Source organism: Scyliorhinus torazame, chromosome 2 (assembly GCF_047496885.1).
Source record: "Scyliorhinus torazame isolate Kashiwa2021f chromosome 2, sScyTor2.1, whole genome shotgun sequence".
In the NCBI taxonomy this organism is placed as follows: Eukaryota; Metazoa; Chordata; class Chondrichthyes; order Carcharhiniformes; family Scyliorhinidae; genus Scyliorhinus; species Scyliorhinus torazame.
The window spans coordinates 13,435,083-13,449,783 of record NC_092708.1 but is presented as its reverse complement, the minus strand read 5'-3'; the positions used below and the strand labels follow the sequence as shown (position 1 = coordinate 13,449,783).

General features: G+C 48.4%; 1 protein-coding gene across 3 annotated transcripts in view; it reads right to left on the bottom strand.

Moving 5' to 3' along the window:
• ercc3 (excision repair cross-complementation group 3) overlaps positions 1-14,701 on the bottom strand; it is a 113,661-nt gene that overhangs the window by 15,469 nt on the left and 83,491 nt on the right. For 2 of the 3 annotated variants that reach the window (XM_072468675.1, XM_072468676.1), the window contains 2 exons: positions 1,330-1,532; positions 108-204 (listed from right to left, as the gene is read on the bottom strand). The exons of the other annotated variant lie outside the window; for it this stretch is intronic. In XM_072468675.1, coding sequence (XP_072324776.1) covers positions 108-204; positions 1,330-1,532 — 300 coding nt within the window. The remainder of the gene's footprint in view (positions 1-107; positions 205-1,329; positions 1,533-14,701) is intronic. 3 annotated transcript variants of the gene reach the window in all.

Genomic DNA, 14,701 nt, shown 5'->3' with positions numbered 1-14,701 from the left:
ACCGACGCAGAAACTGTTGGCACCACACACACATTACCCACGCACAGGGATTCGTACAGACAACCAAAATAACTTGAGCACTAAAATCCAGCTTCCTTCCCATTTACCTTGGAAATAAAAATGGTGTTTATCTTTGGGTTGTGAGTGAAGTTCTGCAGAATCTGCATCCTTTCACCCTGTGACGTTGGTCCATAAATGTAAGGCCTGAAATTCAAGGAATGAGAGGCACGAGTTATTCTAAAATCTCAACCCCACCTCCAACAGCAAAGTACTGCCAGACCATAGTAACCAAGGCAATTCCATATCGCAACTTGCCACAGTGGGAACTGAACTCTGAATCCCTGCAAAGTCAGCCCAGAATCTGTAAACTGTTACCAACCTGGCTAATATTTACTAATCTGTTATTCAAATTGGTAATAATGAATAATGACAGACACCCCACCTCAAATTCTGTACAGTAAGCTGTCAAAGATAGTTTCATTTTTTTAACCAAAGCTTATTATTACTAATGTTAATTGACCTTCAGGAATTGGAGGTCTTTCATTTTGAACTATTGATCACTATTTCTCACCAACAAACCCTCCATCTCTACACACCGCAGGCAAGCTGGGTTCAATAGTTTTGGCAGGATGTTGGCTTCTTTACCCAGGCTCTCTGATACCGGGAGCATTGTGTAACCGTGCCTCACTGAACACCATCATGTGGAAGGGAAGCAGATAGTGAGGGAGAGTCTGGGTATTTACGACTAATCAGCTACCCAGTAGTACAGCAAGACGCGGCTCGAGAGCTTTAAAAGGTAATACAGGGATTAAGAGGGCTGATTAATCGCATCAATGGAGTGAGGAAACTGCACTCAATCAGGGAAGTAGCGAGCACCCTGAGGTCGGCTTGCAGTGAAGCACCAGTCAGCCTCAGCTCCTGGCAAGGGCAAAATAACATTTCCAGGAAGCTCCTCTGCAATCCAAAGTGAGACAAAGTGAGAGTAATCAAACCAGAGGAACGAGCAATGGGAACACTGGAGGCTGCAAACACAATGTTTACAGCTCGTCGGCAGGCAAGAGATGTCTGAACAGCCTGATACTGCAGCAGGCACAATCTGCGGGGCACACTCACAGCCAATGCCTGCCCGTGTCGCCATCCACACTGACAAACCAGAGGTCGTCCATGTCCTACTACCATGCCGCCATCCTGCCACACCCACACTCCACCCACAGGCCGGCCCTGTAAAAAGCCACTGACTTTCCCGCTCTCTGCATCTTCGTGAGCTAGGTTTCACCCTGACCCTGATCTCGGAAGGCGGTGCCAGAGGTTCTCTCAGCCGTGACTTACTTGTTTAGTTTGATCGCGTACTCCTTGAGTGCAAACACATTGTCCGCAAACACTATGATCTTGTCATTTCTCCTCTCATGGAAGCGAATCAAGAACTGACAAGCTCTGAACTTGTTGGGGTTCATCACGTAAAGCAGCATTCTCTTCCTCGTCTTAATCGCAACGTACTCTCTGTAAAACTCGGGTGACATTGGGCACCAGACCTACAAAACACAGCCAGTGGGAAGGAAGCAATTATCTAGCACTCTCCAGAAATCACCATCAAAGTGTTTTACAGCCAATCAGCATTTGTGAAATGTGGTCACTGTTGTAATGCAGGAAACGCAGCAACCAATCTGCGCCCAGTAAGATTCCACAAACAGCAATGGGATAATGACAAGGTCATCTGTTTTCTTGTGCTGTTGATTGAGGGATAAAGCAAAGAAAGGACAAAAATTTCTGGAAGCACTCAGCAGGTCAGGCAGCATCTGCGGAGAGAAAAGCCAGAGTTAACGTTTCAGATTGTAATGAGCATCAGAACTCCTGATCATCGACCTGAAAAGCTAATTCTGTCTCGCTCCACAGAGGCTGCCTGACCTGCTGGGTACTTCCAATACTTTTCGAACCAGTGGCCATGGGATCGTTTACATCCACCCGAGAGGGCAGATGGGGGTCTCAGTTCAACATCTCATCAAGAGGGACAATAAGACGGCGCCTGCTCACCTCTTTCAAACATCCTCACCTACAGTCAGTTACGGCATACGCAGTAAGACTCTGCAAACTGACAGGTGCAAAAAGGTGGTGGGGGTGGGGAGGGGCAGAGTGAAAAGCGCTACAGGGGCAGTGCTGTCTCTACAGATTAAACGGTGCAGCCTGGGGCAGAGCCTGCCGCAGGTTCATAACCAGTTACTAAAACAGGTAAACCTCCATTTCTATAGCCCCGGGCACAATCTCAGGACATCACAAAAACACTTTATGGACAATGAAATACTGTTTGAGTCACTGCTGAAAGTGAGAAAAACGTAGCCAGCCCCAATATGTACACAGCAGCAGCCCACAAACAGCCGTGATAATAACCAGTTTATCTTGAGTGATAATCTTTGAGAGATAAACATTGGCCAGGGCACCAGAGAGAATTTCCTGGCCCTTTATCAAACAACGGCCAAGGCACCTTTTGTATCTATCCAAGGGGGCAGTGAGGGCAATGGCTTTAATGTCACATCTGAAAGATGGTGCAGCACTCCCTCAGTGTGGCACTGGAACGTCAGCCTGGGTTTTATGTCAAGGTCCCTGGAGTGGGACTGAAGCAATTGTGCCACTCGCTGAACCGAGCTGGCAACGCAGTCATAGCCCCAGGGCACTTCAGAACCAACAAACTGTAATTGAGACAAACGCGACAGCCAAAGACACTGGGCGATGTTCATCTAATTCTGGTCAAGAAGAAAATGTTGGCCCAGGTCACGGGGAGAACTCACTGCTCTTTCATTAATGCTGAGATCAAGGAAGTCATGTTGGAGTTGTATAGACTATTGATAAAGCCTCAGCTGGAGCACTGTGTGCGATTCTGGTCGCCACATTATAGGAAGGAGGTGATTGCACTGGAGGGGGTGCAGAGGAGATTCACCAGGATGTTGCCTGGGATGGAACATTTCAGTTATTAAGAGAGGTTGGAAGGCGTGGGTTGCTTTCATTTTTTAAATAAATTTAGAGAACCCAATTGTTTTTTTTCCCAATTAAGGGGCAATTTAGTTTGGCCAATCCACCTGCACATCTTTGGGTTGTGGGGGCGAAACCCACGCAAACACGGGGAGAATGTGCGAACTCCACACGGACTGTGACCCAGGGCCGGGATCGAACCTGAGACTGCAGCGCCGTGGGGCAGCAGTGCTAACCACTGCACTACCCTGCCCCCCCTTGGCTTGTGCTGTTTTCTCTGAAGCCGAGAAGACTGAGGGGTGACCTGATTGAGGTGCACAAGATTACGAGGGGCATGGACAGTGTAGCCACCTGGGTTGGCCACTTCCCGGCTTAAAATGGAGATCCACAAAGGATGCAGGGAAATTCAGCCAACACAGGCAAAAACTAGCAGGTGCAAAGTTTCCTGTGTATTAGACTTTGCAGAAGCCCAGACAGCACCGAAACCAGCAGCCAAACTGCATATTAATGAGCGATCCCGGGAACAATTGAAACATTTAAGGTGAATAAGGCCAAGCCAGGCTCCTCGGCGCCAGTAGGGGCCAAGACAAAGGAAGGCCAACGGACACTTAGGGACCGCCCAGCGATCAGGGAACAACTCCAGTATTGGAGAAATCGATCCAAGTGATCGGAACGCAGTCCAATCACTTGGAACCAGGTCCAGGGTCCGCCCAAAGGGGAGGGAAGCCCCTGGGCACTATAAAGTAGAGTCCCCAAGTTCAATTCGTCCTTCTTGGCAGGGTCACTCAGCAGCGAATCAACCCTTGAGAGTGAACTGTCTAAGCTGCCGCATCAACCAAGTAAGTCTCCAGTCAGCGCTCGCTACGAGATAGGCTCTCCTAGCTACCAGTCCATACCAGCTTTTGAATCCTCCAGTTTCAGAACCCGAACGAAAGGCCATTTGTTCCCCTGACCAGGTGGGCCAGTCCAAAGCTAAGTATAGGCCTGTTAGTGATAGAGATAGTTTATTAAGTAGAATTTATGCATGAGTAGCGATTGACTGTGTATAATAAATGTGTTCTGATTTGAATCTTACTAATTGATGTGTTGAGTTATTGATCAGTACTTGAACTTGAACCTTGTGGCGGTATCATAAAGATACCTGGCGACTCTAGAGCAAAGGTTATAAAACAGAGCAAATTGAACCAACCAAAAGTTAGCAACATATTACTGGCGACTCTGGTGGGATCCGACTTAGAAGTGGCCTAACCACTCCGGGAGAACCCAAAATTTGAATTTAGAATCCAATTGGGAACAGAAATAACCACAAGTGTTCAAGCAGTTCTGATCAATCCTCATAATTCGGAAGCGTGTTAATGCATGCGTAACTAACAGGGCTATAAGGTAAAACTGATAGATTTTTGTTGCGAAAAACTGTTGGGAGTTTGTATTCCGGAAAATAGCGAAAGCCGTACCCATAATTACAGCACAGCCTTAGTACCCCTCGTTCCAAAATTTTAAGAGAGTATTTAGAGAGGAAAGATGGCAATGCAGGCAATGCAACGCCTCATGAACCCTGAAGAATTTGTGGTCGCAGCGACCAGCAGTAGAGTAGGACAGTGTCCCGTTTGGGAAGAAGAGATCAGAAAATATCTCAAAGGGAAGGGATGGCCCCTTTGGAGTGAATTCTGTGACAATGAGGAAACAGGACCCGGGAGTATCGGACATGCTTGGTGGGAGAACCTGTCAGAGATCCATAAGAAGAGCTTAGGGAAAGCTCGCAAGCCGATGGCAATCGTGTCCTGTCTGGCACAATTACGAGGCACAGAGGAGGTCGTTCGGACGCTCCGTAAAGAGATAGAAGGAATACATCGAAAGAGCAAGGTCGATGTAAGTGAGGTTGAGAAAGAGAACATAGAGTTGAGAAGGAAGTTAGCAGCAAAGGACGGAGAGGTGGATGATGCAAGAGGGCATACCAGTCTTGTCTGGCGCACCTAAGTAGCTTCCGGACACAGTACGAAATGGCCTATCAGGACACGCAACGTGCAGTCCTGGTAAGAGGGGAAACAGAGAAACAGGTAGAGGCATTGCAACGGCAGTGTAGCGACCTGAAAGCAGCATTACGAGCACTCCATGCTGCCACCACGGAGCACCGACAAAGCTCATTAGGCCACGCAAAGTGCCAGAAGCAGATTGCAGAACTTCAGTCTTTGCTTTCAGTTCAGAATGGGTTCCAGAGCACCTTTGGATCCCAGTTAGGTGCAGAAGACGGCCCGGATTGGGAAGAATTAAATGTGACAGCGCATAGGTATGTTCAAGGAACACGTGCGCAAGGAAAGCCCCAGAAGAGAAAAGCGCCCCAACCACCCACAGAGCAGATAGTTCAGGCACCAATGAACCCAGTAATCACCCACCGCACAGTCACATCGGAAGGAGACACGGAATTCCTGTACACGACCCCCTTAACCATGACCCAATTATGGGATGCGTGCGAGAAAATCACACCGTTCCACCCCACCTTAGACCCCACCACTTCTTTGCCAGAGTAAAGCAGCAGGCGACCATGTATGGCCTGGACGAGCGTGAGCAAGTGAAGCTCACAGTTTTGAGCTTAGACCCTTCGGTCGTAGCAGCCCTTCCCGACCCACAGAATGTAGGAGGAGGCACCCTTGCAGAAATGCACACAGCGATACTAGACGTGATCGGCTACAACAGAGATGACCCCGTAGAAGGCCTGAATAAGTGCAGGCAGAAAAAGACAGAACATCCCACAGCGTTTGCTGGACGCCTGTGGGTCCATTTCACAGCCGTTTTCGGAAATTTAGACCGCGACCATTTGTCCCAAGACGGTATGGCCAAATGGACCCGCACCCTTATCTCCCATGCCACAGAGGCAGGACAAAAAGCCTGTACCAACTATGACCCCTCAGAGGAAGCCCACAATGAGAAATGGGTTTTAAAAAGATTGTCCCGCACTGGGGAGCAATCTGTCCAAAACAAACCCGTAATTAAGAAACCCGAAGAACAGCAGGCAGAGGCAGATATCCACACAGCACCAGAACCCCGCATGAGTAAACAAAGGAAGGAACAGCCCCCCCACAGAAACCACAGGAGTGTTACAACTGTGGACAATTAGGACACTTTGCACGAGAATGCAATGCCCCACAAAAGCCACAGAGAGCCCAGCAGACAGGCACTCTGAATAGGAACAGGACAAAGCCAGTCCATAGTGTAAGCACCCGTTCAGACCAAGCAGACCTGAACGGAACTGACTGACGGTGTTCGGGCTCCCTCACTTGGGTCTGCGACACCCTTTGGGATAGGTCGGGCCGACCGGTAGTTGCAGCGAAAGTACGGGGACAGCCCATCGAATTTCTCTGGGACACAGGAGGGTCCCACACCACAATTAATTCCTCCACCATGTTCCAAAAGGACACGTGGCCCACTACAGCCACAATCACCCTCAGCGGTTTCACAGGCCACTCACAACAGGGACACATCACCGCCCCTGTACCCATTCAAATCGGCAACATCACCACCAAGCACCCCATAGTCTTAGTCGACCTGCCCCACACAGCAGAACACATTTTGGGCATAGACTTTATGAATTCCCACAACCTGTCCTTTGATCCAGTCAACCAATGTGTCTGGAAAATGGCAAAATCCGCAAGAGCCCCCGCAACGCTCACAGTAGGTGAATACGCAAACAAGATTAGCGCAGTCGGCAATTTCTGGTTTGACCCGACCACGATTAGCACAGACAAGCAGGTTAGGGCAGTTCTGCAGAAGCACAGGACAGCATTCGCGACCCACAAACACGACTGTGGCCGGATGATTGATTCCATTCAAATCACAGGACCTGACCCTAGACCCCAAAAGCAATACGGATTTCCCCAAGAGGCAGAGGGAGAAATCTCAAAAGTTATCGACAGCTTATTAGAGCAGGGTGTACTCAGACCAGTAGCCTCCACTAATAATGCCCGATTTGGCCAGTGAGAAAGCCCAATGGATCATGGCGACTGACCAGCGATTACCGGGAACTCAACAAAGTCACCCCCACAGCAGCCCCCACGGTAGCCACAAGTCCCGAGACCATGCTCAAACAGGGACTCAACTCACGATATTTTACGGTTTTGGACATGAGTAACAGATTCTGGTCCATTTCATTGGCAAAAGCGTGCCAATACAAATTTGCCTTCACCTTTAAAGCTCAGCAGTATACGTGGACATGCCTTCCACAAGGATTCCACAACTCCCCCTCCATTTTCCACCGACAGCTGGCAAATGGTTTAGCGAAATGTTCTCGCCCCGAATGTCTGGTCCAGTATGTGGACGACCTATCACTGCAGACAGACACCAAGGCAGAGCACATCGAGCTTCTGTCCGAACTCCTGGAACTCCTACAACAGATTGGCTGCAAAGTAAACCCCAAAAAGGCCCAAATTATGGAAAACAAGCTGATATATTTGGGTATGATTATCACGCATGGTAAACGCGAGATCGAGCAGAAAAGAATTGACTTGATTGCCAAATTGCCCCTTCCCCAGAATGTTTCAGCCCTCCGGTCGTTTTTAGGACTGGTTGGCTACTGCCGAAACCATATTGACGGTTTCGCCAGCAAGGCAGCGCCCCTCTCAGACCTCCTAAAGAAAGAACAAAGAACAAAGAAATGTACAGCACAGGAACAGGCCCTTCGGCCCTCCAAGCCTGTGCCGACCATGCTGCCCGACTAAACTACAATCTTCTACACTTCCTGGGTCCGTAGCCCTCTATTCCCATCCTATTCATGTATTTGTCAAGATGCCCCTTAAATGTCACTATCGTCCCTGCTTCCACCACCTCCTCCGGCAGCGAGTTCCAGGCACCCACTACCCTCTGCGTAAAAAACTTGCCTCGTACATCTACTCTAAACCTTGCCCCTCTCACCTTAAACCTATGCCCCCTAGTAATTGACCCCTCTACCCCGGGGAAAAGCCTCTGACTATCCACTCTGTCTATGCCCCTCATAATTTTGTAGACCTCTATCAGGTCGCCCCTCAACCTCCTTCGTTCCAGTGAGAACAAACCGAGTTTATTCAACCGCTCCTCATAGCCAATGCCCTCCATACCAGGCAACATTCTGGTAAATCTCTTCTGCACCCTCTCTAAAGCCTCCACATCCTTCTGGTAGTGTGGCGACCAGAATTGAACACTATACTCCAAGTGTGGCCTAACTAAGGTTCTATACAGCTGCAACATGACTTGCCAATTCTTATACTCAATGCCCCGGCCAATGAAGTTGGGGAGGGTTTAAACTAATGTGCCAGGGGGATGGGAACCGATGTAGGAAGTCAGTGGGGACAGAAACAAAAGGCAGGAAGGGAGATTGTGTAAAGCATGACCAGAGAAAGCAGGGCAGAGAGCAAGGAAGGTCTACATTAAAATGCATTTATTTCAATGCAAGGGGCCTGACGGGCAAAGCGGATGAACTCAGGGCATGGACGGGCACATGGGACTGGGATATTATAGCTATGACTGAAACATGGCTAAGGGAGGGGCAGGACTGGCAGCTCAATGTTCCGGGGTACAGATGCTTTAGAAAGGATAGAACAGGAGGTAAGAGAGGAGGGGGAGTGGCGTTTTTGATTAGGGAGAACATCACGGCAGTACTTAGAGGGGATATATCCGAGGGTTCGCCCACTGAGTCTATATGGGTGGAACTGAAAAATAAGAAGGGAGAGATCACCTTGGTAGGACTGTACTACAGGCCCCCAAATAGTCAGCGGGAAATTGAGGAGCAAATATGTAAGGAGATTACAGATAGCTGCAAGAATAATAGGGTGGTAGTAGTAGGGGACTTTAACTTTCCCAACATTGACTGGGACAGCCATAGCATTAGGGGCTTGGATGGAGGGAAATTTGTTGAATGTATTCAGGAGGAATTTCTCATTCAGTATGTGGATGGACCGACTAGAGAGGGGGCAAAACTTGACCTCGTCTTAGGAAATAAGGAAGGGCAAGTGACAGAAGTGTTAGTGAGGGATCACTTTGGGACAAGTGACCATAATTCCATTAGTTTTAAGATAGCTATGGAGAATGATAGGTCTGGCCCAAGAGTTAAAATTCTTAATTGGGGCAAGGCCAATTTTGATGGTATCAGACAGGAACTTGCAGAGGTAGATTGGGGGAGACTATTGGCAGGCAAAGGGACGGCTGGTAAATGGGAGGCTTTTAAAAATGTGTTAACCAGGGTGCAGGGTAAGCGCATTCCCTTTAGAGTGAAGGGCAAGGCTGGTAGAAATAGGGAACCCTGGATGACTCGAGATATTGAGACTCTGGTCAAAAAGAAGAAGGAGGCATATGACGTACATAAGCAACTTGGATCAAGTGGATCCCTTGAAGAGTATAGAGATTGTCGAAATAGAGTTAAGAGGGAAATCAGGAGGGCAAAAAGGGGACATGAAATTGCTTTGGCAAATAATGCAAGGGAGAATCCAAAGAGATTCTACAGATACATAAAGGGGAAAAGAGTAACTAGGGACAGAGTAGGGCCTCTTAAGGATCAACAAGGACATCTATGTGCAGAGCCACAAGAGTTGGGTGAGATCCTGAATGAATATTTCTCATCGGTATTCACGGTGGAGAAAGGCATGGATGTTAGGAAACTAAGGGAAATAAATAGTGATGTCTTGAGAAGTGTGCATATTACAGAGGAGGAGGTGCTGGAAGTCTTAAAGCGCATCAAGGTAGATAAATCCCCGGGACCTGATGAAATGTATCCCAGGATGTTGTGGGAGGCTAGGGAGGAAATTGCGGGTCCCCTAACCGAGATATTTGAATCATCGGCAGCCACAGGTGAGGTGCCTGAAGATTGGAGAGTGGCGAATGTTGTGCCCTTGTTTAAGAAGGGCAGCAGGGAAAAGCCTGGGAACTACAGACCTGTGAGCCTAACGTCTGTAGTAGGTAAGTTGCTAGAAGGTATTCTGAGAGACAGGATCTACAAGCATTTAGAGAGGCAAGGACTGATTCGGGGCAGTCAGCATGGCTTTATGCGTGGAAAATCATGTCTCACAAATTTGATTGAGTTTTTTGAGGGAGTGACCAAGAAGGTAGATGAGGGCAGTGCAGTAGACGTTGTCTACATGGACTTTAGCAAAGCCTTTGACAAGGTACCGCATGGTAGGTTGTTGCAGAAGGTTAAAGCTCACGGGATCCAGGGTGAGGTTGCCAATTGGATTCAAAATTGGCTGGACGACAGAAGGCAGAGGGTGGTTGTAGAGGGTTGTTTTTCAAACTGGAGGCCTGTGACCAGTGGTGTGCCTCAGGGATCTGTGCTGGGTCCACTGTTATTTGTGATTTATATTAATGATTTGGATGAGAATTTAGGAGGCATGGTTAGTAAGTTTGCAGATGACACCAAGATTGGTGGCACAGTGGATAGTGAAGAAGGTTATCTAGGATTGCAACGGGATCTTGATCAATTAGGCCAGTGGGCCGACGAATGGCAGATGGAGTTTAATTTAGATAAATGTGAGGTGATGCATTTTGGCAGATCGAATCAGGCCAGGACCTACTCAGTTAATGGTATGGCGTTGGGGAGAGTTATAGAACAAAGAGATCTAGGAGTACAGGTTCATAGCTCCTTGAAGGTGGAGTCGCAGGTGGACAGGGTGGTGAAGAAGGCATTCGGCATTCTTGGTTTCATTGGTCAGAACATTGAATACAGGAGTTGGGACGTCTTGTTGAAGTTGTACAAGACATTGGTACGGCCACACTTGGAATACTGTGTGCAGTTCTGGTCACCCTATTATAGAAAGGATATTATTAAACTAGAAAGAGTGCAGAAAAGATTTACTAGGATGTTACCGGGACTTGATGGTTTGAGTTATAAGGAGAGGCTGGATAGACTGGGACTTTTTTCCCTGGAGCGTAGGAGGCTTAGGGGTGATCTTATAGAGGTCTATAAAATAATGAGGGGCATAGATAAGGTAGATAGTCAACATCTTTTCCCAAAGGTAGGGGAGTCTAAAACTAGAGGGCATAGGTTTAAGGTGAGAGGGGAGAGATTCAGAAGGGCCCAGAGGGGCAATTTCTTCACTCAGAGGGTAGTGAGTGTCTGGAATGGGCTGCCAGAGGTAGTAGTAGAGGCGGGTACAATTGTGTCTTTTAAAAAGCATTTAGATAGTTACATGGGTAAGATGGGTATAGAGGGTTATGGGCCAAGTGCGGGCAACTGGGACTAGCTTAATGGTAAAAACTGGGCGGCATGGACTGGTTGGGCCGAAGGGCCTGTTTCCATGCTGTAAACTTCTATGATTCTATGATTCTATGAAGGCAAGCATGCCGTATGCCTTCTTGACTACCTTCTCCAGCTGTGTTGCCCCTTTCAGTGACCTGTGGACCTGTACTCCTAGATCTCTTTGACTTTCAATACTCTTGAGGGTTCTACCATTCACTGTATATTCCCTACCTGCATTAGACCTTCCAAAATGCATTACCTCACATTTGTCCAGATTAAACTCCATCTGCCATCTCTCCGCCCAAGTCTCCAAACAATCTAAATCCTGCTGTATCCTCTGACAGTCCTCATCGCTATCCACAATTCCACCAACCTTTGTGTCGTCTGCAAACTTACTAATCAGACCAGTTACATTTTCCTCCAAATCATTTATATATACTACAAAGAGCAAAGGTCCCAGCACTGATCCCTGTGGAACACCACTGGTCACAGCCCTCCAATTAGAAAAGCATCCTTCCATTGCTACTCTCTGCCTTCTATGACCTAGCCAGTTCTATATCCACCTTGCCAGCTCACCCCTGATCCCGTGTGACTTCACCTTTTGTACTAGTCTACCATGAGGGACCTTGTCAAAGGCCTTACTGAAGTCCATATAGACAACATCTACTGCCCTACCTGCATCAATCATCTTAGTGACCTCCTCGAAAAACTCTTATCAAGTTAGTGAGACACGACCTCCCCTTCACAAAACCATGCTGCCTCTCACTAATACGTCCATTTGCTTCCAAATGGGAGTAGATCCTGTCTCGAAGAATTCTCTCCAGTAATTTCCCTACCACTGAAGTAAGGCTCACCGGCCTGTAGTTCCCTGGATTATCCTTGCTACCCTTCTTAAACAGAGGGACAACATTGGCTATTCTCCAGCCCTTGGGAATGGCTTCCGCAGCATACGGATGCTGTGGATGCTTTGAAAAGAGCCCTCATCGCAGTGCCCACACCACAAGTTCCAGACCCGCTTTCCCCCTATGCTATAGAGATAGTTTGCACCGACTGCACCCTTTCGGCCGTGCTCCTCCAGGAACGATACGAACAGTTAACACCCGTGGCTTTAACTGCAGCAGGGATTTTCGGCCTGTGAAAGGCACCTGCTCGCAGTTTTCTGGGCAGTTCAATATTTTTGTTACATAACCGGACTAAACCCCATCACAATCCTCACAGTTGGACGGACGACTTAAGTACGGTACAGTCAGCCAAATTAGAGCAGCAAGATGGACCCTTCTTTTGCAGGGACGGGACATCCATGTTAAAAGGACCAAGACCCGCACTTTCTTAGCCAATAACCTTCAGTACCCAGGCACCCCCCATAAATGTGAAATTATCTCGCCGCACCACAACACAGGCCCCTTTATTGCGAAAACACCCCCCAGAAAGATAGGTAGTTCACCCCAGAGCTCCCAATACACAGACACGTGCGAACCCTTAAGGATATATGTGGATGGATCTTCCACTGTATTAGAAGGGAAGCGCATTACAGGATGCGGCATATATGTTGAGGACGCGCAGGGACGCGTAGTAGAAGAGATCTCACTAAAACTACCAGGACACTAAGGCGCGCAGGCGGCAGAACTAGCAGCCGTTGAGTACATTGTGGATCACCCAGATTCCTTCCCCAGCCCAGCAGACATATACTCGGACAGCCTCTATGTCTGCAATAGCCTTACAGAATTCCTACCCCTGTGGAAAACAAGAGGATTTGTTTCCGCAGACGGAAAACCCCTCCCTTCAGCCCCATTGCTCCGCCACATTTTAGAGAAAGCACAGGACAGGATCTTTGGTATTGTTAAAATTCGCAGTCACCACCGTTCCTTCCCCCTGGAAATGTAAAGGCTGACGCACTGGCAAAAGCAGGTTCCAGGCATGGATATTTTTGGACACCCCCCGAAAGCGCATCAGTGAATGCAGTTCAGGTCTCGCAGACTGATATCGATGATTTAGTGCAGGCCCAGAAGCAGGATAGCAATCTCAGGGAGATTTTAAAAGGACAATTTACAGCACCCTATGATAGGTTTAAAAATGCACTGACCACACATGACGGTGTGGTGTTAAAAGACACCCTTTATGTGGTTCCTGAACAGGACAGGAATCAACTTATTTGTTTGTTCCATGACAGTCATGGACATCAGGGAATTGATCCCACTACAGCCCACCTCAGGCAGCTCTGTTGGTGGCCAAGTTTAAAAGAAGACGTAATGCACTACGTTGAGAATTGCCTTATCTGTGCCCAGAACAATCCGGACAGATACGCCAAGAAAGCTCAACTTAGTCACATCCGCCCCGTTAATGGCCCCTGGACTAACCTCCAGATTGATTTTATAGGACCATTGCCCCCTTGCAGGAATGGTTATAAGTATGTACTCGTTGTGATAGACACGTTTACAAAATGGGTAGAGGCATTCCCATCCCGAACGAACACGGCAAAGACCACCGCAAAGATCTTAACCCACCACATCTTTACGAGATGGGGACTTCCCCGCAGCATTGAATCCGACCAAGGTTCCCATTTTACGGGACGTGTCATGAAGAACGTCCTCACGATATTTGGCATTACCCAAAAATTACACATCGCATACCACCGCCAGTCAAGTGGTATCGTGGAGCGCATGAATCGGACCCTAAAAGCCACCCTCAGAAAAATGGTCCAGCAAAACACTATTTGGGATTCAGTCCTCCCTTTTGCGCTGATGTTTTTGAGAAATACTATTTCAATATCCACAGGTTACACCCCACACACCCTCATGACCGGACGCCCCATGAAAGGCACAGAATTTTTATTAGGATTGGACTTGACCAGCCCCGAAGTGACGGCCCTCACACACGAGAACGCAGTCAAACAGCTAGTGGAGAATGTGAAAACGGCTCAGCTAGCAGCCGCAGTAAGATTAGGCACAAGGAGGAAACAGAGGAAGGCCTGTTTTGACAAGACAGTGCATGCGACTGAGTTTGAGGTAGGACAGCAGGTCTTGCTCTCCATCTATAACCCCAGCACATTCCTGTCACCTAAATATTCGAGTCCGTACTCCATTGCGGACAAAGTAAGCCCCTCCGTGAATAAAATTAAGTACCCCAACGGAAAGACTGCGTGGCTCCATATTAACCAGCTTAAGGCATATGGCCCACAGTCCAACCACGCACACCACGTCATGCTCGACGCAGCAGACCACGCCCCGCCCACAGCCAACGTATCCCTACCCTCCCCCAACACGTCCACCCCATCCACGGACTCACCCTCGACTCCACCCCCGAACTCTAGACTCCGCCCCGGAACGCCCACAGACAGCAGCAGCAGAGACAGCGACTGTGACACTGACGATAGCCACAGCACGCCTCAAACATGCCCCACACCCAGCGAATCTGAACACGATTAGAGCGATCCCTTCCTGATCACATTCCTCAACAATTCCCACCAAAGACCACCGCCCTACGATGACGACAACGACACCATCCCCACAGAATTAGCTACAACTTTCTGGCACCGTGACA